The following is a 23,335-nucleotide window of genomic DNA, read 5'->3' as shown; positions in this document are numbered from 1 at the left end:
GCGCCAACGAGCATTGCCACCGCCAACCCCGGACACGCCTGGCAAGTTTTTACCCTAGCAAAAGCTACTCATGCGAACCTAATGGTGACGAGTTGCTGGCCATACTCATGGCTAGCCACTCTCTGGTCATCACGCAGCACACACGACCATAACCATCGGGCAGCACCCGAGTTGCGACCCCGCCTAGAGCGGCTTAGCTCCCGTCAAGCAGGGCCGCCGCCCTACCATCCAGAGATCTCACCTCGCCTGTCAAGGAAGGGGACAAGCTGTTCGTGCGAGGCCGGCTATCCCAGCCACTACAACAAACACACCTCCATGCCACCTGCCCACATCATCCTCCCCATCGCCTGCACCAGCTTGATCCTCCCCAAATGCCGCCAAGCAGGAGGCCGCTAGCAAGCCGATGACACTGCCCCGAATGACACGGGGCCAACAAGTAATCCACGATCTAGCTGGATGTCTAGCAAATCTATAGAAGATCCACGGTGCCTTGATACAGAAGCAAAAAAAAACACTGAAGGTTGCATCTCGTTCTTCTCGCTTTAGTTCTTGTTGATCGAAATTTTGCAATCTTCTTTTCTCATCTAATTTATGTTATTTTTGTGCTATCAATTTGGGTGAATTGATGTCTATGCTATCAGCTTTGGTTAATCCTACTAGGTAGTTTTTTTATTTTCTTACAAGATTTAAATCATCAATTATGACTATACTTGCAATTTTCAAATCTTAATAGTATATTATTTGAAATGAAATATATTGGATTACTGATTTGACCCGTAGCAACGCACGGATTTATCCTAGTACAAGTATATATTTCCCATGGGGCACGTCACAGCACACGTTCGGCAAGCCACCGGCCGGCCTGCTCCATGAGCGCCAGCATCCCCTGGAAATCCTGCAGCATAAGCTCGTCGAGGCCGCCCCTGATCAAGGCCGGGAAGAAGAGCCAGAACCCCGTCCCGCCGACGAACGCCAGCGTGAGCGGCACCGCCACCGCCCGCGGCGGGCGCCACCACCCGGCATGCCGCCCCCACCACGCCTCCGCCGCGGCGCACGCTCCATTGAGCACAAAGAACGCGGCCACGTCGCCACTGGGCGGCTGCCACATGAGGTAGTAGAAGATGAGCTCGTGCATGAGCCCGGAGACGAGGAACGACGCCAGGACGCCGGCCGCGACGCCGAAGCGCGCGCGCACCGGGCCGTACACGGACGGCCGGAGGATGGCGGGCACCATGAGGTTCCACCGCTTGCCCCAGAAATCCCGCAGCGACGACGCCAGGTACGGCCGGTCCACCTGCGGCTCCATCTCCATCCCCAGCACGCCGTGGACCACGCCCTGAACCGACGCCAGAAGGAAGTCCACGGCGAAGTAGATCAGCGTGGTGTACAGGAGGAGGAGCTGCCACCGGCTCATCACCTCCCTGAACTGGAACGCGTACAAGATGAAGGGGATGAGGCCGCCGGAGAGGAGGATCTTTGTGGCCGCCGAAGCGGGGTCTTGCTTCTTTGCTTTGCCGGAGGAGGTGGACTGCCGGAGCTTGACGGGTAGAGAGGCGGAGCAGACGAACTGGGGGAGAGGGAGCGACGGGTCCAGGGGGCCCCGGCCGGCGGCGAGGAGGAAGAGCTTGAAGGTGCCGAGCCAGCTGAGGAAGAAGCCGGAGATGCCGCGGAACCCGGCGGTGGTGAAGGCGAAGGGGATCCCGTAGAAGAGCACAACGGCGGGCATAAGCGCAGCGAGGCGGCCCGCGCCTGGGCTAGTGCGCGCGGCGGCCACGCGGGCGTACGACATGGCCGCCCAGACAGCAGCCGAGACCTTCAATAGGCTCCCGAGCTCGCCGTCCATGAGCGCCGTCGGCATCTATTAATTGTGGTGAGGACGATTGGACGAATAAATCAGTGGTCTATATTGGCTTCTCGAGCTGTGAAAAATGTTGTTTGGGGGTTCTGACTTCCAAAACATGCGCCATTTGACAGCGACTAGCGACGATCGGACAGATATTTTGTCCCGTATTGACAATCGTCTAATTAGTACCTTTTCGCTAACTATCAGATTTTCATGTGAGTGTTTACCTTTTTGCAACTATCAGATTTTCATGTGTCATGGTGTCAGATTCTCATGTGTCACGGTGAAACGCGGCTGAAACCGACCAACGATAGAAACCTAGATTTAACACTTCGTTGTCTCATAAAAGCGGATTATTCTTTATTGGCACCTGACATTCTCGTCGATATCGAGGTGTCCATGGTAACGATGATTTTGTCAATCTTAAGACCCGCTAGATTATTATTCGGTTTCTCAAAGGTGTCCACGGAGGTATAGGGATGAATGTATGTACGTATTTGTGAACGTCTGCATTTGTGTTGTGTTTTGCAAAATAAAATATCACCAAATGTCATTAATTAAGTAGTTAATAAAGCCACGGGAATAAACACTCATGATCTCTGTAGGTTTATTCACAATCCAACCATGTAAGTTTGTGAAACCCGATGCTTGATTCAGGAGTACTCCGTCCGTTTGATAATGTAAGACCTTTGAGGCTTTTTGTAGATTTCCTCGTTTTTTGGTATCTAGTCTAGTTTGGTGTAAATTCACTTATTTTTGTCTCCATCTAGCCTATTATGAATGTCTAAATGGTCTTACATTAGTTTAGTGAACGGAGGAGTTTCGTTTCTCTCACACATGACTACAATATCACTACAGTGTCAGGAAGCGTCCATCACGTAAGCCACCACACATATCTTTCTTTGTTCAAAGTGCCACAGAAAACCAAAACTGATCCCGGGTGCATATGCACCCGGTATGTATAAAACATATTTCAAAAACATAAAAAATTAAGGAAAAAAATTTAGCATGTAGAGGGACATGTTCTATGTGTGCACGTAAAGTTTCACATAAAACCGACAATTTTTATACCCTGTGTAAAAAGGACAAATAATGCCTCGAGAAATAGACTATTTTAGCACCAAAAATTTGTCTTTTTTGCACAGGGTACAAAACATCTTGATTTTTGCTGAGACAACTTTGTGAGCATGTAACATGTCAAGGTATACATGCGGCATTTTTATTTATATTTTTTTAACATTTGTAAATATATTTAATATGTATTTCAAATAAAGGGTGCATATGCACCCGGGTGCAGAAACACCCTGTCAGTACTACTTTCTTGTGGAGTGGTGATTTTCGTTGTCATATTTCTGATTGTGTCAAGACTTAGGACCCCGACTCTGGCTCCTCCGAATGAGGTACATAGATTACTATGACCTGGTTGAATTTTCATCAAACACCTTGTATACATAGGGCACATAACAGAATCTGCACATAAAATGATGATATGTTCTGGGGATTAAAATTCAGAAGTTGTAGAGAAAAACGAGGAGCATAATCAAAGGGAAGAGACGAGTTGTGTACATCTTCTAGAGGGCTATATATGGCAAGGTCGGATGGATACGAGGCTGCAACAGGGTGGATGTTCCATGCGAGGTAAGCCGCGGTGACGCCCTATGCTCTCATTTTTACCATCTAGGAAGAGGGAAAAGTGGAGCGCTTCGGAGGCACTATGTCAGCAATAACGAGAGCCAAATCAAGATCAAGGAAATTATTGAGGAGGCGGCGGTTTCCCTTGCTAGGCTTGCTAGGCTCGTGTTGGTTTAGAACGACCTTTGCGGCCTCGAGCCATAGGATGATGGAGAGGATCTTCTCCTATCGTTGCCGCTCCACCTCCTCCGCCTGCTCATCCTTCCCACCGTGCCTCCTCTCTCGCACATAGATCTACTTTCTTCCGCTCCATGTTGTAAAACATACATCCACCCTCTCTTTGATGAGAATAGCCCGGTAGATCTAGAACAATATCTCCCTTCATCTTAATCCTTGCAATTTATAGAAACTTTCCTATATAAATAAGTCCATAGTCGACTCTGTTTTAGGATGCCGGTGCCAAAGTACTCTTTAGCTGAAGAAATCTCTTTGGGACAAGCGCAACATCAAATCAAAGAAACAACAAGAAGAAGTTAGTAATGCAATGCGAGACAAGTGTCATGTAGCAAGGTGCCCGGAATCTATCGTATATATGGATTTTAGATTGTGATTTTCTTTTGGGGGATCAGGTCTATTTGATGATATGAATTTCTTGTTTGTTGCAGCCTAAGATTGGGATTAGCCTATTCTTCTTCTATAACCGGGATCTTACGTGACTCTAGTGCTTAAGTAGTTGGCACCGTGCATCCTTCCAAAACCTAATCCTCTTAATATCTAGCTAGAGCTAGGCTCCTCAAGAATATATGATACTTCTACTGTCACGCCCTATTTTTTTGCCTATTTTGAAACGAAAATTGATAAAGCCACCCGATGAGTAGGAAGGGGGAGAGGAGAGGTCGATATAGGCTGATCCTCGTGGGGGAAATATTTTAAGTGCATAACTAGTTCCTTCTATCTTGTTTTCTTTTGTAGTTAAACCACTAGAACATAAGGAGTATTTATGTGATAGAAAGGAATAGATTGGTGAGCTAGAATGTTTCTGATAAATGCAAACCTTTCATCTGGTTGCCCACGGTTTGGAAATAGCTAATTTATGTTTTCTTTAGTGTTGCTAAATCCTTGGGGTATACAAGAGGATTTTCTTAGCGCTTGTTTAAGCTAGATTTTAATAGAAAAGTGCAATTTGTAATACCCTTTTTAAAATCTGTTTTCGATAAATCTTAAGAATGTAGTCTTTGTAAAGATGTAGTCTGTTAGACATTTATTCTTTGACTATATCTAGCTTGCTTTGTGAGGATGTTAAAGACGTTTTTAATGTATGTTCACGGACTTCTTCTCTCTAGCATCTAAGTGCCTTACTAGCAAGAGATGCTTGGATCTTAATGTTGTTTCCTCTGCTCGTTTGAAGCATGTGGAACAACATGAATAATATTATGTTTAACAGAAAAACTTAGCTGAACATGAAACATGTTTGGCACCTAGTTCTGCCCTTCCTACAAAATTGTAAGATCTTTTTCAAAGAAGAAGCAAGGCTTAGACGCTTAGTGGACCAACTCATGGGCGCTAATGATAAGAAAAATCAAGATCCCTTCGAAGCTAGACTGAGCTGCAGTACATTAGGCTTGGTTTCCTCCTAGAAGACTATGCAGCTGGATCATTATATGGAGGCTGAGCATTTATGTGGTGATGGGGAGTGATGTTTTGGCTCATGGGTGCATATGCTCCTTTTATTTGAAATGCAACTTTAACGCATTAAAAAAATGTTTAAAAAATCAAACAAAAGCTTCATGTGTACTTCTTCACATGCTACATATGTACAAAGTTGTTTCTCGAAAAAATCGAATTGTATTGTGGTGTAAAAAAGACAAAATTCGATGCAAAATAAGACGTTTCATGAGACATTTGTTTTTCTTTTTTATACGGACTACAAAAAATATAGGTTTTTCGCGAAACTTTGCAAACGAACATATATTGTGGTGACACTACTAGAAATCGCAACTAGCCCTAGGACTGCATACCCTAGGTGAATGGGGAAAAACTCTAGGGAAAGCAAATCCCCTAGGGTACACTCTAGGGAAAACACCCTAGGGTCGTATTGGTGGGGAAATCATGGTTTCCCTTTGGGGCATGTGGAGTCCTCTAGGTAAACAGTTTACTTCCCTTGGGTTATGAGCTCTAGGGAAAGAAAGAACATGTGGCAGCCTTGCTGACGTGTAAAGTAAGTTTCCTTTGGGTACACCATGCTCCGTTAGAGAGCCGGTCCGTCTGTTTATGGTCCTTAGTGTTCCACTTCCTCACCCTAGGTATAGTGGTTTTCTTAGGGCTTTCAATTTAACCCCTAGGGAACTTTGCCAGCGTGGATGGAAGATGGTCCCACGAAAAAAGGTATCCCTTGGGTCTGCAGAAAACCCTAAGGAATCAACATATTCCCTTGGGCTCTAAGATCATACTCTAGGGAGACTTTATATCCCTAGGTTGTTCATTTTAAGCTCTAGGGAGCCACTTTGGCCCTAGGGCTCCTTGCACATTCTAGTAGTGTGATGTACATGAAAAAAAATTGTCTAAATTTTTTGACAATTCAAAATGTGCTTTTGTGTGGAGGAGCATATGCATCCGAGAGCCGAATTGAATTTCCGCGATGAGTTTTAAACTTGTTATCGTCTAGTGTAACTTGATATGTTTCTGCCTTTTTGAGTCTGTAGTTGGCTCATGAACTTCTAGATCTTAGAAATAGGAATGTGTATGTCCTGTCTAGGTCTCAAACTCATTTAGCTTCTATAGTTTACTTTCAGTTTCCTACGTACAATTTCTAGCTGCTAAACAAACGATACTAATGGAATTAGGAGGGATATATGCTTGTTAGTCTAAATAAATAGTACCTCCGTTCTGCAATATACATATAATGTTTTTTAAAGCCAAACAAGATAGAGTTTGATCAAATTTAAAGATAGATCTATTTAGAACTATGATACTACATAAATATAATATGAAGACAAATCCATTTAAAACTGTGATACTATATGAAAATGTATGTCATGATATATCTAATGATATTGTTTCGGCATGACATATATCGATAGTTTTTTCTAAAAACTCGGTCAAAATTTACATCGTTTGATTTTTTTAAAATTTATACGTCTTATGTCACGCAATGGGGGTACCAGTACTAATTATTCCACAAACCAAACAATTCAAAGTAAAAAAAAAAATCAACCCAAATTTTGATAAAGCTGCGACATTACTTTTGGGATGAAGCGAGTATTTTTACGAAAACCTTTGATGACATAAAATGCCTTCAAAGGTCAACTCCAAACCTGTGTACAGGTCATCCTCCACGAATTTTAAAATTCCAATGCCAACCCAACCAACCAACCAACCAATCCTTAACATTTTTTTCCGACTTTTCTCTCGTGGAGACTGGACTGGGGGAAGGAAGGAAACCTTCGAGAAACCAGCGAAAAAGCGCAGCCAGCCAGCGCCGAGACAGATCAAACACGCCGGGGCCTCGCCAGACGCGACCGAATCAAAAACCCTCGCCGGCGGCCGCGCGCCGATCCATTCCGGCGGGCGAGGTTCAGCTCCTCGGGGGCGCTGCTCGGCGGCCAGATCTCGCGCGGCGGCTCGCAGATCTGGGGGCTCCCCGTTCCCTAGAAGCGGCTGCGGCGGGCGGAGGGGATGGCGCTCTCCGGGATGCGCGGGCTGTCGGTCTTCATCAGCGACGTGCGCAACTGCCACAACAAGGAGCAGGAGCGCCTCCGCGTCGACAAGGAGCTCGGCAACATCCGCACGCGCTTCAAGAACGAGAAGGTAGGCCCCCGCCTCCTCGCCTCTCCATCTCCATTTCGTGATCTATGCGGGAATTCAGGCGGGAATTCGGCGTTGAGCTAGGGACGGGGTCAGTCGCGAATTGGGTTTTGACTCGTCATACCCTCGAAATGGTTGGGAGTAGATGCTTAGCCATGTCGTACTTACTGAATTGTGCTTGGTCCGAGGAGTCCTCGGCTTCAAATGCGACGCTGAGGTGTTAGTGTGAAACAGTCGTGATGAACTGCTTGCTTTGATTCTGATTTCTTCGAGTAGTTTGGGGCTGGAATTGAGCTGTTGGAGCAGAGCTATGTCAAGCTGAATGCCCTTGCCTTGGGCCGTTACTAGATTGCGAATAGTCTACTGTACAGTTACCATCCTAAATTGACAGTGGAAGCTTGGTGCCTTCGGGACAATGGGCATGAGGAGTCTGCAAAGTGCACTATCGGGTTGGGATGATACGAGCCAATGTTTTGATTTAAATTCCAGTCCTGTATGTTCGACTAGCTTGGCTCAACCCTTCATTCAAAATCGTGAAAATGCCCCGATACTTGGTTCTACGCCCCTCTGCTATAACCGCATTACACTGTAGGCAACGACATAGCCTTCCTTATGCACTGACACTACTGACAGCGATACTTCTAGATAAATTTAGCGACAACTATTACGTGGCTACATTTAACGACAATTTATACGGATGCCATATTCATATTCCCTGTGAAATACTATTGTGCATATTAGCCATCAAAGTTTCGGAGGCTTGATGCTTGTATCCTAAAATCTCTATTTAGTAACAGAGGCGGTAGAAGATATAATTTGAACGCACACATTGTAAGTTGCAAAGTAAAGCTCCACACCGTGGTGTATCCTGGAAGCTCGCACGCGGTTGATAATCTGCCTTCTTATCATGCGGACTGCTATTCCTGCATAACCTGCGGAACGTGCACAGCCCGTGCGCGGTCTGCGGGCTCCTTCTAGTCCTGCAATTCATGGTCGCGGCTGTTGCGGCCCGTCCGCGGACATGTCGACTTGCACCCTGACAATTTACACTAAGAGATACTTGATTAATCCATGCTTGATTACAATATACTTGTGCTAGCCAGCATTCGATAGGTGGGAGTTATCCTGAAGAATATGGAAACTAACCAGATCATAAAACAATTGGCCTCTACTTTCCTATCAGTAAGATCCTTATTCATATATGGATGGACATATGCATATGTTGCACATATCAGTTGTTTTGTAGAGTAAAGATCTGCTATATTTTGATACACCATCTTGTTTTATGTCAGGCCAGTTTTGTCTAGATTCTAGAAACTTACGATCTTAACTATAAGGTGTTATTGGTCTCGTCAGCGCACGCAAAGTGCCACCATAGAGAAGAAGCACCATGTCCATTTATCATTTCCAATTCCTTTTATGCTGTTGAGGGAAAATATTTAATGTACACAGAAAGAATGGAGACGGGATGTACCAAAACCATGCCATTCCATTTGTACGAGTGTTCTCATGGTATCCTCAATAACGTAGCAGTTATATGGATCAGTGTGTAATTATGTTGGTAAGCTAGTGGAGAATACTTCAGATAACCATTCCTTTTCATGGTAATTGCCAAGGGCATTCCACTTCCCTTATAGTAATGCTGATACACATGCATTGCAACAGTTAACGCATCACAGAAGAAATATACTCCCTCCGTCCACAAATAAGGTGTATATGCGGGTTTTTCAAGATAAATTATGAAGTGAAGTGGAAAATGCATTGGGAAGATGCATCTCTCCTCTTTAATTATTTCACCTCCAATGAGCTAAGTGCTTGTAGAAAACAAGGAGAACATGTCCTCAATATTATTGGGTTTGATTTCCGTGCGATGAGAGAGAAGCAATTAAAGTGCATTGGGAAGATAGGAGTACTCTTTTGTGGACAAAGTTTAGAGCTAGATGTCCATTTATTTGTGGACGGAGGGAGTAGTCTTACTGAAAACACCATTATCTGCCATCTTGCAGGGACTGTCGCCATATGAGAAGAAAAAGTATGTTTGGAAAATGCTTTATATACATATGCTGGGTTACGATGTTGACTTCGGGCATATGGAAACTGTTTCTTTGATATCCGCACCAAAGTATCCCGAGAAACAGGTGATAGCCGCCACATGTTTGAAATGCTCACCTATCAAAGTCCTTTGTAATATTGTTTCCTAATTGCTACCCTTTGATTGTGCTTCAGGTTGGATACATTGTGACATCTTGCTTACTGAACGAGAACAACGATTTTCTAAGAATGGTCATAAATACAGTACGCAATGACATAATAGGACGAAATGAGACCTACCAGTGCTTAGCATTGACGATGGTATGCCATCTCATGTTTCACTCTTATTCCGTATTTGTACTCTGTAGACATTCTATTCTGAAAATTTTGATCTAACTGCTTTTATGATTATGTAATCAAGTATTACTAATAAGCATGCTTTTGTAAAGATTGCATACGTCGCACATTCTATTTGGGGAATATGACTCGATACTAGAACATGCCAGTAAGGAACTCAAGATGCAAAAAACGCGTAGACAAAATTTCCCAGAATCATGTCAAGAAATTTACTTTATTTTGCTCTTATTTATTAGTGCCTTTTTATTACTGTACATCACTCACGATTGTTTTATAAAATAGAAAAAATTGCACCTCTATTGGCTATTCTACGCGTTTCTTTAACTAAATCTATTTCAGGTAGGTAATATTGGTGGGAAAGAATTTTCCGAGTCATTGGCCCCTGACGTCCAGAAACTTCTTGTAAGTGAACGTTATTTTGCTCATATTTTCCTACCTTCTCATTTGAGTGATTGGACTAATGAAACATCTGACTCATCAGATTTCAAGTAGCTGCCGGCCTGTAGTCAGAAAGAAGGCCGCTCTATGCCTTCTGCGACTTTATAGGAAGAATCCAGATGTTGTGAATATTGATGGCTGGTACTAACATAACGGAACATAAGATTCTTGATGTTTTATCATCCACTCCACACAATGGCCCAGCTAATCACATTTCATATGCCAGGTCTGATCGGATGGCACAACTTCTAGATGAGCGTGATCTAGGTGTTCTGACATCTGTCATGAGCCTTTTTGTTTCACTAGTATCTAATAACGCTGAAGCATATTGGAATTGCCTTCCAAAGTGTGTAAGAATATTGGAGAGGATGGCAAGAAACCAAGATATTCCGCAAGAGTACACCTACTATGGAATTCCATCTCCTTGGCTTCAGGTGATTTTCTTTCCATGGCTCATCCAGCTTGGTTAAAGATAGGTCTGCATAAATTTGTACCAAGACAGTTGAATCTATTCGATTACAATCTACCGAAATCTTGTTCTCCTTTAACTTTGGTTGTGTGCTCGTGGTTTCTTTTAGCTGGTCTTGCAAATGCTGGATGCCTGATTTAATTCTTAATTGCATAACTGATTAATGGCATTTGAATTTTTGTCAACTACTTATTTTAATTAAATTTCTTCTTAAAATTGAATTATGTCGCATGCATCATCTACTTTCTATGCTGGTCTGTCAAACAAATATCTATACCTGTTGTGCATATTGGATGCAATATTCCTGCGCATTCATTCATTTTTTAATTACTTTTATTGTGATTTCAGGTTAAGGCAATGCGAGCTCTTCAATACTTCCCCACCATTGAAGATCCTAGCGCAAGGCGAGCTTTGTTTGAGGTAGCTCTTTTGAATATTGTACCCCACATATCCAAATAGTTCATGAATTATAATGGTTCTTGTCATTCTGTAGGTTTTACAGCGGATTTTGATGGGCACTGATGTTGTTAAAAACGTCAACAAGAACAATGCCTCACATGCTGTTCTCTTTGAAGCTCTTGCTCTGGTGGGTTTGTACTGTCTGTCTGGAAGGCTTCTATTTATTTATTTATTTATTTATTTATTTTCAGAAATTTGTATATCATTTCCTGCCCTATATCATTTTTTTCTTCATATTTTTATCTCCATATGCTTAAGTATGTCTTCCTTCTAATTTTTTTGTTATGCAATACTTCTCCAATTACAGGTTATGCATCTTGATGCTGAAAAGGAGATGATGTCCCAATGTGTGGCTCTTCTCGGCAAGTTTATTGCTGTCCGAGAGCCAAATATTAGGTATCTTGGTCTGGTAAGTGGCAGTGTAGTTCCCGCTAGAGTAGTTTCACTTGATTTTATGCATTCCCCAGTGTTGCTTTAGAATCAAACTGCGTACGTGAGAAATTTATCATAATGTAACAATTTTTCATTCATCTTCACAGGAAAACATGAGTAGGATGCTGCTTGTAACTGATGTACAGGATATAATTAAAAGGCACCAGGCCCAAATCATTACGTCTTTGAAGGATCCAGATATCAGGTATCTGAGGTCTTTCCAACATATTTAATTGCATAGATATTATAAACTGATTAACCGTGCAAAAGATTATATATATATATATATATAAAGTTGCTAACTGCTAAAACCAGTCAGATCACACTTTTAACCTAGGGCGGTGAAATTTTGGAACTTCATACCTTATTTGTAAGGGATACAGTACGAGAGTATTCTAATAATTTGCATAATTGAATCTGTATTTTCTTACTCTAGATGTACCAGAGTACCCATCTTGTATTGATAATTGTTGTTCAAACACTTTGTCTTACATCCTTCCTAAGCAGTACCTTCATGATACTGCTATTTGATGACCCGTACTAAAGTTTGACTTATCGAAAAATGTTTCTTAAAACTATCCAAGTACTATTAGATGACCCGTACTAAAATACTGATTAATTTGAGCCACAGATATATACTTTATTTTGCTTCATTTGAAACCCTTTTTTCCTCCAGCCTTGTACTCTTCTTTTCCCCTAGTGTTAAAAATAGAAAAATGCTTATGTATTAAGCTCCAACATGGTGAGTAGTTAACACATGGAGCACAACTATGTACATGGGCTGCATAGATGAAACAGTTTGGATGAAGCGCTTGGACAGAGCAGGTCCAATATGTGAAGGGGGATGTTAAAAGCATTTCCTGAAGACATGTATATGTTTTCATGTGAGGAATGCTCCATGCATGACTTACATAACTGATGACAACCACTTGTGGGTTTAAGAGGGTAGTGGTGAAAGGCTCAAAGCTAATATGTTCACTAATAAAGGATAAAATAGGTATTTTCATATTGTTGTCATATAACTAGCAGTTTATATAAAATCAGCTAGCCAGCTCGTTACTGAAAAAGTTTGTTACAGTTTTCGTATGTTCGGTACTTCATGTATTTGCTACTTGTCGTGCAGCATTAGAAGGCGAGCTCTTGATTTGCTATATGGCATGTGTGATGTTACAAATGCAAAGGAAATTGTCGAGGAGTTATTGCAGGTAACTAATGTTGTGATAATTGTCCTGCAAATGAAAAAATAATCTCAAGACATTGTTGGCTTGTTAATTGTTATAGGTCATTGCACCTGTTAACTGCTTTCTATGGTATCCGTAACACTAATCATTATCTTCTTTTTTTGTCAGTATCTTAACACAGCTGAATTTGCAATGCGTGAAGAGCTGGCTCTGAAAGCAGCCATTCTTGCTGAGAAGTTTGCTCCAGATCTTTCTTGGTAAAGATTTTATGACTGAATCAGCTCTTATTTACTTATTGGTGTTGAGCTTGATAGCTGAATTGTCTTGCATATATATATATATATATATATATTTTGAAAAGGAAATTATATTCCACTAAACGAGCTGCACAGCAAGATCGCTGGCAAGCAAACCGATTACACAATCAGGAGCAGTGCCCATCCATTGTCTTGCATATATTCTTTGCATACATGTGGTATTTTTCCATACGCAGCCAGTAGCCTTCAAATCAAATCAAGTAGCTGTTCACCAAAAATGGGTGCAGCCCATGGTTTTACTGTTAACGTGATACTTCTGTATTGCGCTGCTGCACTTTGTGTAGAGTAATAAGTAATAACTCGAGAGGACACACTACTTTACACTGCTTTCTTGTGTCTGTAGCTTCACGTCCTTGATAAGTGGTGGCTATATCTACCTTCTGTTTCTGTAGGTATGTTGATGTTATACTTCAGTTGATAGACAAAGCTGGAGATTTTGTAAGTGACGATATATGGTATCGAGTGGTACAATTTGTCACCAACAATGAGGATCTGCAGGTTCGTGCATATTTATGATTCCACTTTCACTGAATCTTCTCGGTATTGTTTGATAGACCTGATGTTTGACTTGTAATTTTGTCAGCCATATGCTGCAGCTAAGGCGAGGGAATACCTTGATAAGCCTGCTTTGCATGAGACAATGGTCAAGGTATTTTTCATCACCTGAACCTGTTGTACTAATGCCGGGAAGTTTGATTTGTCAGGACTGCTTGATAGTTTTAATTTGTAAGAGCACCATTGCAAATCTGTGTTTTTTTACTGGCAGTACAGTCTGCTGATAAATACTTGGGCCAATCGGTACCCATAATGTTGCCTCATTAAACTTGGACCTTTTGTTCTGCTTTATTCGCCTGTCATAAAGGAATACAATTTGCCTACCAACTGTTTTGCCTCTTGATTTTACTATGTTTCACTTTACATTGTCCTTGTCTTATCCCAATACAGGTCAGTGCTTACCTTCTTGGAGAGTATGGCCACCTTTTGGCTCGAAGACCTGGTTGTAGCCCTAAGGAATTGTTTACCATTATAAATGATAGGCTTCCAACAGTATCGTAATTTCTAAAGCACCTCTTTGATTAACTTTATTTTTTTCTGCCCTGTTGTAAATCTTAATCCCATGTTTTTTTATCAGGACAAGTACTATTGCCATTATTCTCTCGTCTTACGCCAAGATACTTCTGCATACTCAACCTCCTGATGCGGGACTGCAGCAACAAATCCTGGCAATATTCAAAAAGTATCAACTGACTCTTTCTGCTTTGATGATATGCCACCTTTTGTTCGTGGAAGGTTTTTTCACCCTTGCATTATATTTCAGGCACGAGAGCTATATCGATGTTGAAATACAACAGAGAGCAGTTGAATATTTTGAATTGAGCAAAAAGGGCGCTGCTTTGGCTGATGTGTTGGCTGAAATGCCAAAATTTCCTGAACGTGAGGTAAATATATATCCTGTTTACTTGTGTATTGTGTACTCACATTTGCTGGCTATACTCTCTTTTGTTCAATTCATTTTATTACAGCAGGAAAGCTTCAATTTTAATATCTAACTATGTATTTGCTTGTCAAATCTAGTCTGCCCTGTTGAAAAAGGCTGAAGATGCTGAAGTTGACACAGCAGAGCAGAGTGCCATAAAACTACGAAGTCAGCAGCAAACATCCAATGCTCTTGTTTTAGCTGATCAGCCTCCTGTAAATGGATCAGCACCAGCTGCTAATCATCTCACTCTTGTGAAGATGCCCAGTCAAAATATTGCCGAGGTATGACCTTCTTAGTTGTTAAATACACTCAACATAATTCATGAGTTGATTTAAGTGGATATTTACGATATTCAGGAAAGCAATGTCATTCATGAAGAAACTGCCTTAGAAGCCCCCAAAGAAAATGGTGCTCCTGTTGAAGTCGAGAGCAAAGTGGAGATCCTCAGTGAGACCGCTGCTGAGAGTAAAGTCGTGCCTCCTACGTCCCATTCGCCTTCTCAAGCAGATCTCCTTGCGGACCTTTTGGGTCCTCTTGCAATAGAGGGTCCTCCTGCTGCTGTAGAACAAAACCCTGTTCAAGGATTGGAAGCTAATGAAAGTCCGATAGGTGACTTGGCACTAGCTACCCTTGAGGACCAGTCCAACTCTGTTCAGGTACTACTGTACTTTTATCAGCAGAATATACAATGCTGTCATTCATTTTTATATGAGTTGATGTTGTCTTCTGTTGACCAACTCTGCTTTATACAGCCAATTGTCAATGTTGAGGAGAAGTTTCATATATTGTGCACGAAAGATAGTGGAGTTCTGTATGAGGATCCTAATATCCAGGTTCGCAGAAGTCGTTAAGTTCTTTTCCTTCCCTTGAGCATTTCTTATCTCTGCTGCTTTAACCTTCTTTGTGGTTACTGGGCCCTACCTCTAGATTGGTTTAAAAGCAGAGTGGCGTGCCCATCATGGTCGTCTTATTCTATTCCTGGGGAATAAAAATACTTCACCTATTGTGTCAATGCGAGCTCTGATTTTGCCTCCTAGCCATTTCAAAGTGGAACTCTCTTCAGTGCCTGATACAATTCCTCCTAGAGCACAGGTACCAAACGCTGCAGTACTGCTTTCACATTTTCCCTGTTTCCTTTCCCAATTTTATCCTATTTTCATTTTCATTTCTCCATGTTCTTTAGGTGCAAATTCCAGTTGAGTTTACAAATCTCCGGGCGAGTAGAGATGTTGCTGTTCTTGATTTCTCATATAATCATGGAACTGTACCGGTAATTATTTTATGATACCATGTTTTCGTGAGAGTCCATGCATTCACTTTTTTTCTCACAAGGTAACAACAGTGTCTGCTTGCTTATCCAGGTGAATGCTAAACTTCGACTTCCTGTTGTATTGCACAAATTCTTGCAACCAGTAACTCTTACGCCGGAAGAATTTTTTCCTCAGTGGAAAGCATGGACTGTTCAGTCACTAAAGCTTCAAGAAGTGGTAAGTTCTTTGTGTTATGGACTACTCCCCCTATTCCAAAATATAGTGCATAAAGATTTGTCCAAAATCAAACTCTGTAGATGTCGATATTTTATTCTATAAATTTGGACAAATTTTACAATGTTTGACTCAGGACTGTAAGCACTATATTTTGGAATGCATGGAGTAGTCAATTGCCAAGTATTATGTGTTCTCTGAAGCAAAAAACAAAAACCTGACCATCAGCATTACTTGATTAAGTACTTACTGGATCAGTCTCCTAATGAACATCTTTGTATATGAACAAACAGGTTAAAGGTGTTAGACCATTACCTCTTCCTGAAATGGCCAATCTATTCCTGAGCCTTCACCTGGCAGTTACTCCTGGACTTGTATGTCATGCGATTTCTCTCCACATTTTATAACTATTTTGTTTCGTATTATTGAACATGTACTTTTTTTTAGGATACCAATCCGAACAACATGGTGGCGTGTGGTACATTCTTTTCGGAAGCAACCCATACCATGCTTTGTCTGGTAAGTATCTTGGTGGTCTATGCATTAAATTCTTGGTTTAAGAATCTTTCTGCAAAGAAATTGTGCTGTTATTGGTACAGCTAGTTTGTTTTATAATTATTTCCTTATTTATCCTGGCATCATGTCGTCATCTAGACCATATTTTGCTGACTCAACCAAACACTCTTTGTTGTATCCATTTGTACCTAACAAGCACTATTAGGTTATATTAAAGTTTAGCCCAACCCAGTTCATTGCACAAACAAGTGCAGGCCTGGCCATTTTTCAAGTTCCAGTTCCACCTGCCAAATAGCAGCCAATAGAAAAACTATTATTATACTGCCTATCTGGTCCCAGGATAGGGCGAAGCCGGGAATCATGGCTTTGCAGTTTTCCTATCCTCTCATTCTACTGGTGAAGGTGCATCTATTTGCTGTCGTGTGCAGCTTATGCTGCATTATCCTTAGTAGCGGGTATAATAGGCAGCTTCACTGGTTAACTGAACATTGAGCCATAGCTAGGAGAAATTCTAAGCTAGAGGCAATTTCTCGACGGGGCATCAGTGCACAAAACGGTCTCTGCTACCTGCTGTCTTTTGTCGGAATATACATGCTATTATCGTTTTTTTCCATTTTGGTATTTGCTGTGTAATTATCTGTTACATGTAAAATTTTGCACATATATGTTGTGGTCATACATTATGAATATTCTTTTGTCAAAATGTAGGTTTCCAACCATGTCTGCCACTTTTGTTTGACCATTTTGCAGGTTAGAGTTGAAACAGATCCCCAAGACAGAACACAACTCCGGCTAACAGTCGCATCAGGAGATCAATATTTGACATTCGAGTATAGCTTTGCTTCTCTTAGCTCCACAATAATGTATGATTATGGCTACTAGGAAAACAATGCCGATCTCAGATTTTTTTTTCCCAAACAGGTTGAAAGAATATATCAAGGAACATTTGATTGACCTCCCAAGGACTCGAGTGTCCTCCCCGCCTGCTCCGCAACAACCACAGTTGCCCCCAGCAGCACCTGCCACATATAACGACCCTGGTGCCATGCTAGTTGGATTGCTATGAAATGGAAATGTTTCGAGACAGTAGCATCTCGACGTACATTACTACAGTTGTTTCATCTGAGGATCTAACATCCGAAAGAAGCATCTTGCTGCCAAGACTCGATCGTGGTTGAAGATGATGGGGCAGGAAGGGCTGGCGGAGTTTGTCTTCAGCTTGGTTCTTCACCGGAGAGCGAGTTCGTCTTCAGCTTGGTTCTTCACCGGAGAGCACTGTATTCTTTTGGGCTGTAGCAAGGTCCCCACATAGTGTGTAATCTTCCTTTGTTTCTCGATATATGGATGCCATCTCGCATTGCATTTCCTAGGTCTGGTGGTGAACATCAGTAGTTTTTGTGTGTTTATATGATGAGGTGATAGGTTTTCCACCAAGCCAGTTTGTAAAGTTGCCAATGATGCGCATTGCATTACTGTGTACCAATAATGTTGGAGAATAGGGGAAAGGACATTGGTAGGATTTTGTCTTTTTTGTTTGTCTATGTTGGCTGGTTGCTCAAGATGGAAACAGGCTGGGTTGATCCACCAGGTCATTGACCTGGTCCAAAAATTTGAGCCTCATATCTGATATGCTCTAATCCAGTGGTTAAAATGGAGCAGATATCAGCAACCCTATTTTTCTTGGATTTGTATTCGGAGTCGATAGTGTGCAACCCGAGCCCGCCGGATGCAAATACGGACCACAGCCTGCTGGTTACAAAGACTGAATAAAGGGTGAATGTGGTTCAGTTGCGTTTAGATTGATGTCACTTCGGAGATTGGAATGAGATATTGCGTTGCTGCTGTACCAACCAGGTCCTTGCTTGCTCCCTCTATGTAGGTTTCCAACCAGGTCTGCCACTTCTTTTTTCACCATTTCGCAGGACATAGTTGAAACAGATCCCCAAGACATAACTCAACTCCAGCTAATAGTCGCATCAGGATCAATATTTGACATTCGAGTATAGCTTTGCTTCTCTTAGTTCCACAGTAATGTATGATTATTGCTACTAGACAAACAAGTTGAAATAATATATCAAGGAACATTGGATCGACCTCCAGAGGACTCGAGTGTCCTCCCCGCCTGCTCCGCGACAACCACAGTTGCCCCCAGCAGCACATGCGACATATAACGACCCTGGTGCCATGCTAGCTAGCAGCGGCAGAGCTTAGTTGAAGCAAAACTGTGCCATGGCCCGCCCATCCATGCTACTATTCAGCCCTAAAACATAATAGTCTTGTCTAATCTCATTTTTTCTATTGTTTTCTCTCTAAATATTATTTTTGGTCCGCCCTGATTTCTTTGTCAAGCTCTGCTACTGCTAGCCAAGCGACTATGAGAAATGCTACGTTTGGACACCTAGCAACATCTCGATCGACATACATTGCTAGAGTTGTTTTATCTGAGGATTTAACATCGCCTCACCCATCTTGCTGCCAAGACAGAAGCATGGTTGAAGATGACGGGGCAGGAAGGACTGGGGGAGTTGTTCTGCACCGGAAAAGCACTATGTTCTTTTGCCCATAGCAAGGCCCCGGCCCGCATCAAGCATAGTTATGTTGCCGTAGTGTGTAATTTTTTGTTTCTCGTTTTCTCCATGTGTACTACAGTACCTCTTATTGTCTATAGGTCTGGTGGTGAATATCAGTACTAGTTTTTGTGGTTATATATGTATATATTGGGTGCTAGGTTTTCCACCAAGTTGGTCGGTTGTAACGTTGATGTCCCGTGAAATCTCTGTTTGTACCAATAAGTTTTGTTTGTTAAGATTGTCATATATCCAATTCGACGATCACCAACCATCATTAGCGACTCATTTTGCCATGTGAGAGGGTACAGACTGGATGTCAAGTGGTTACACAAATTGTACTATAAGTAGGACTTAGGTAGGGTCCCACTTAACACTGAGTGAGATGGAGTAGACAAAAAGTCTGATCCTGAAAACGGGAAATCCGCTCCGAATGGAAAAACTGGAAATGGAAAGATGGGATTAGTGGTTGCACACAAAATGGAAAGATGATGCAGTGACGCAAATCTACTACAATTAAAAGCGTGTAAGATTAGTCAATAGTTAACATTTTCTATCTTTGACAAAGTTTATACACATAAATACGAACATTCATGATACTAAATCAAAATCAATAAATTCACCAGAGAAACTAGGAAGTAATTTGTGTCTCCTTTTGATAATTAAAAAGGTAAATCTCTCTTCTTTTAATATTTGAAAATTGAATTTTCTCTCATCGTAATACAGTGATGATGCATGGCACCCCAGTTAATTTGCACGTAGACAGGAAGGGGTAGAGCCAGAATACTAATATAAGTCAAAATTTTCTAAATTTGACAAAATTTATTCATATAATTATTAACATTCATGATAGTGAATCAATGTCAACAAATACACCATAAAGTATATCTATAATAGATATAGACATTTTTTATAAATATTTGGTCAAAATTAATAGGATTTAACTTCTGACTAATGTTAGGCAGCTTATATTCCGGTACTGAGGCAGTAGCTTCCATTTGAAAAGAAAAGAAAGGGGAAAACCCTTTACCATGGAAGAGTTCTCTCGTTGCAGCAGCCGTGGCTCTGGCGCTGTCCATGGCGGCAGAAGCCGTTGAGTTCTCGGACAGCGACCTGGTCACGGAGGAGTCGGCGTGGGCATTGCACGAGGCGTGGATCGTGCACCACGGGGTGGCTAGGGACAGCACTGAGAAGATGCGCCGCTTCCACATCTTCAAGAAGAACCTGTGCCTGGTCCGCGCGAGTTCTGTTAGAATATAAGTTGTATTAGGTTAAGAGTCCTAGTTGGTTTTGATATAGGACTAGGTCGGTGCCTAAGTCCCTATATATATCTCTTGTAACCGGCACAATACAATCATCAATTATCAATCCTATACAATTCTACATGGTATCAGATTAGTCTCGATTCTAGGGCATGGCTCCCACGCCCCCTACCCCGCCGCCGCCCCTCCCGGGCTTCTTCGAGTGGCGCGACGCCATGGCCGCCGCCGCCGCCGCAAAAACTTCCACCTCCACCCAACCCCCTCCTACCAACACCACCGCCATCTCCTTTACCGACACTATCGCCGATATTAGCCCCTATATCCCCATAACTCTAGACCTCGCTGCTCACAACTACTACCATTGGCGTCACCTCTTCGACGTCCACCTCGGGCGATGCAATCTCCGATCTCACGTTGCTGCCGACGCTCGCCCTCAACCTCATGATTCACAGTGGGTCAAGGACGATCTCGCCATTGTCCAATGGATTTACATGCGCGTCTCCACCGAAATCTTCAATCTCGTGCACCGTGATGGTGCCTCCGCCGCCGATCTCTCGGACAGCTCTTCGTCGGCTCTTCCAGGACAACGTCGACGCTCGCGCCAACATTCTCCACACCGAGCTTCGGAACACGGTGCAAGGCGATTCACCCGTCGGTGTCTACCGTCAACGCCTCAAGGCGATCGCGGACGAACTCCGTGAACTTGGTGATCCGATCGACGATCGTCGGCTCATCAACGTCCTCCTCGTCGGTCTTAGCGAGCGGTTTGAGAAACAGGCCTCCTTCATCCCTATGATGCGCCCGCGCCCTCGTTCGCCGAGGTTCGCTCGATGCTCCGGTGGGCCGACCGAGCTCAAACTACCAAGGACTCCCGTCCGCGGCTCTTCACTCGTTGCTCCTCGCCCGCCCGTGCCACCGCCGACACGACCACCTCCACCAATGGCTCCTCCTCAACCATCGAGCCGGCGTCCAAGTCCCAACTACCGGAGTCGCAACCCTAAACCGCCGCAGCTTCGTACGGCGCCTACCCCTCCTCCGCCCTCGGCTCCACCGCCCGCACCACCAACCGCACCAACGCCGCCCCTCGGATGGCGTCCTTCTCCCGATCCGTGGACCGGACTAGTCCGGGCGTGGCCCATGCCCCGGTCCGCCCCGACGCCCTACGGTGCTCCTCCGGCTTACACCGGCAGCCGGCGGCCTCGGCGCCCGCCCTCATGCCGGTGCCCCCGTCCCGGCCCCACGGCAGCCGACGGCCGCGTTCCACGTCGCCCCCGCCTACAACGCTCCTCCTTATGCACCCTATGGCGCCGCTTCGGTCCCCTACATGCCGCAGCCCAATATGTCGCGAGTACAATGATGGTGGCTCTGTCTATACGCCGATGCCGGCCCTTCGCCGACGCCTCCATACCCGCCAGCTCCCATGTCTACACCGGCCTCTACTTCGACTCCGAGCCGGGACCAAGCTGCCTTTATTCAAGCCATGAACAACTTTGCTGCACAAGGAAACTCAGGTACGGATTGGATTTTCGATATCGGTGCTTCTAGTCATATGTCCGCATCAAGTAACTTGCTCTCTTCTTGCACACCGTCGCCTTTTCCCTCTATTACTCTCGGTGATGGATCATGCATTCCTATTTACTCGCGTCGGTCAAGCCCAAATTCCATCCCCAATCCAACCATTGCTTCTTCGTGATGTTCTTGTAGCTCCCGCATTAATTAAAAATCTAATCTCCGTTCGCCAACTCACCACCGATAATCTTGTTTCCGTTGAATTTGACCCCTTTGGTTTGTCTGTGAAGGATTACCGGACCAAGACCGAGATCGCTCGATTCAATAGCTCCGGTGATTTATACTCGCTTCATGGTGCTCCGGCCGCTGCCCCTCCAACGTCTATGATGGCCTCTATTGCTCTATGGCATCAACGTCTCGGCCATCCCAACAATAATGTGCTATCTACACTTCTTAGTGAATTTTCCATCCCTTGTAATAGAGATTCTCATAATTCTTCTATGTGCCGATCATGTCAATTAGGAAAACATGTTCGTCTTCCCTTTAGCTCCTCTCAGTCCTCTAGTACCTTTCCCTTTGAATTACTTCATTGTGATCTTTGGACATCACCAATCGAAAGTGTTTCTGGTTTTAAGTATTATCTTGTTATTCTTGATGATTTCACACATTATGTTTGGACCTTTCCTTTACGCAACAAATCCGACGTTCACAATATATTTCTCAACTTTCAGCGCTATGTCTCTGTTCACTTCTTCCTCCCCATTAGATTTATACAATGCGATAATGGTCGTGAATTTGACAACTTTAAAAATCGAAATTTCTTTCTTCAATACGGAATTCTCTTACGCTTCTCCCGCCCCTATACCTCTCCACAAAATGGCAAGGCCGAGCGTTCCCTTCGCACTCTTAATGACATCATTCGCACTCTACTTATTCAATCTTCTATGCCTCCGAAATTTTGGGCTGAAGCCCTCCACACGGCTACCTATCTCCTTAACATTCGACCATCCAAAGTCACTTCTCACACCACGCCATACTTCTCCTTATTTCTTTCTCACCCAAACTACTCCGACATTCGTGTCTTCGGTTGTCTCTGTTTTCCTAACTCCTACTCCACTTCTCCTCACAAACTTTCACCTCGCTCTATCCCATGTGTCCACCTAGGTTTTTCTGATGAACACAAAGGGTACCGTTGCCTAGATCTTGTTAGTGGACGTGTTCATGTCTCTCGTCATGTAACCTTTGCTCGAACATATTTTCCCTTTCTCCGAGCGTCAACCTCCAGCACCCTACCCCATCCACCTTATCTCCCACTCCCTCTCGTCGCAATATTCTTCCTCTCTCTCAACTATCCCATCCTCGCCGCCGCTCCCGTCGCGGCAGCACAACCCGCCGAGTTCTCTCGCCGCGGCAGCTCGCTCCTCGCCGCGCCCTCTCTTGCCGCCACCATCGACCTCTCGCCACCGTTGCCTTCCTCAACAACTTCCGCGTCCGCTTCTTCCGCTGCGCCAGGCGCGGATTCTTCATCACCCACACCTCCTCCTCACGCTATTT

The 23,335-nt window shown here is 43.5% G+C and overlaps 2 protein-coding genes across 2 annotated transcripts; one reads left to right on the top strand and one right to left on the bottom strand.

Moving 5' to 3' along the window:
• Positions 1 to 829: 829 nt before the first annotated feature.
• LOC124694377 (probable long-chain-alcohol O-fatty-acyltransferase 4) lies at positions 830 to 1,858 on the bottom strand. Its single transcript, XM_047227370.1, has one exon. It carries the CDS (start codon positions 1,856 to 1,858, stop codon positions 830 to 832), a length of 1,029 nt encoding a protein of 342 aa, XP_047083326.1.
• Positions 1,859 to 7,135: 5,277 nt separating this feature from the next.
• On the top strand, positions 7,136 to 17,969 carry LOC124701206 (AP-2 complex subunit alpha-2-like). The gene is made up of 26 exons (XM_047233258.1): positions 7,136 to 7,282; positions 9,286 to 9,417; positions 9,506 to 9,631; positions 10,007 to 10,069; positions 10,149 to 10,246; positions 10,332 to 10,539; positions 10,923 to 10,994; positions 11,068 to 11,160; positions 11,341 to 11,442; positions 11,573 to 11,670; positions 12,589 to 12,670; positions 12,815 to 12,903; positions 13,356 to 13,461; positions 13,547 to 13,612; positions 13,909 to 14,015; positions 14,096 to 14,402; positions 14,539 to 14,724; positions 14,800 to 15,099; positions 15,196 to 15,276; positions 15,371 to 15,535; positions 15,627 to 15,713; positions 15,805 to 15,930; positions 16,221 to 16,301; positions 16,375 to 16,446; positions 17,194 to 17,273; positions 17,365 to 17,969. The coding sequence occupies exons 1-26, from the start codon at positions 7,151 to 7,153 to the stop codon at positions 17,507 to 17,509; spliced, it is 3,204 nt and encodes a 1,067-aa protein (XP_047089214.1). The 5' UTR covers positions 7,136 to 7,150; the 3' UTR covers positions 17,510 to 17,969.
• Positions 17,970 to 23,335: the final 5,366 nt, after the last annotated feature.

This window comes from Lolium rigidum, chromosome 3 (assembly GCF_022539505.1).
Source record: "Lolium rigidum isolate FL_2022 chromosome 3, APGP_CSIRO_Lrig_0.1, whole genome shotgun sequence".
NCBI lineage: Eukaryota > Viridiplantae > Streptophyta > Magnoliopsida > Poales > Poaceae > Lolium > Lolium rigidum.
The sequence above is the reverse complement of the archived record's forward strand: the minus strand, read 5'-3'. Positions and strand labels throughout refer to the sequence as shown.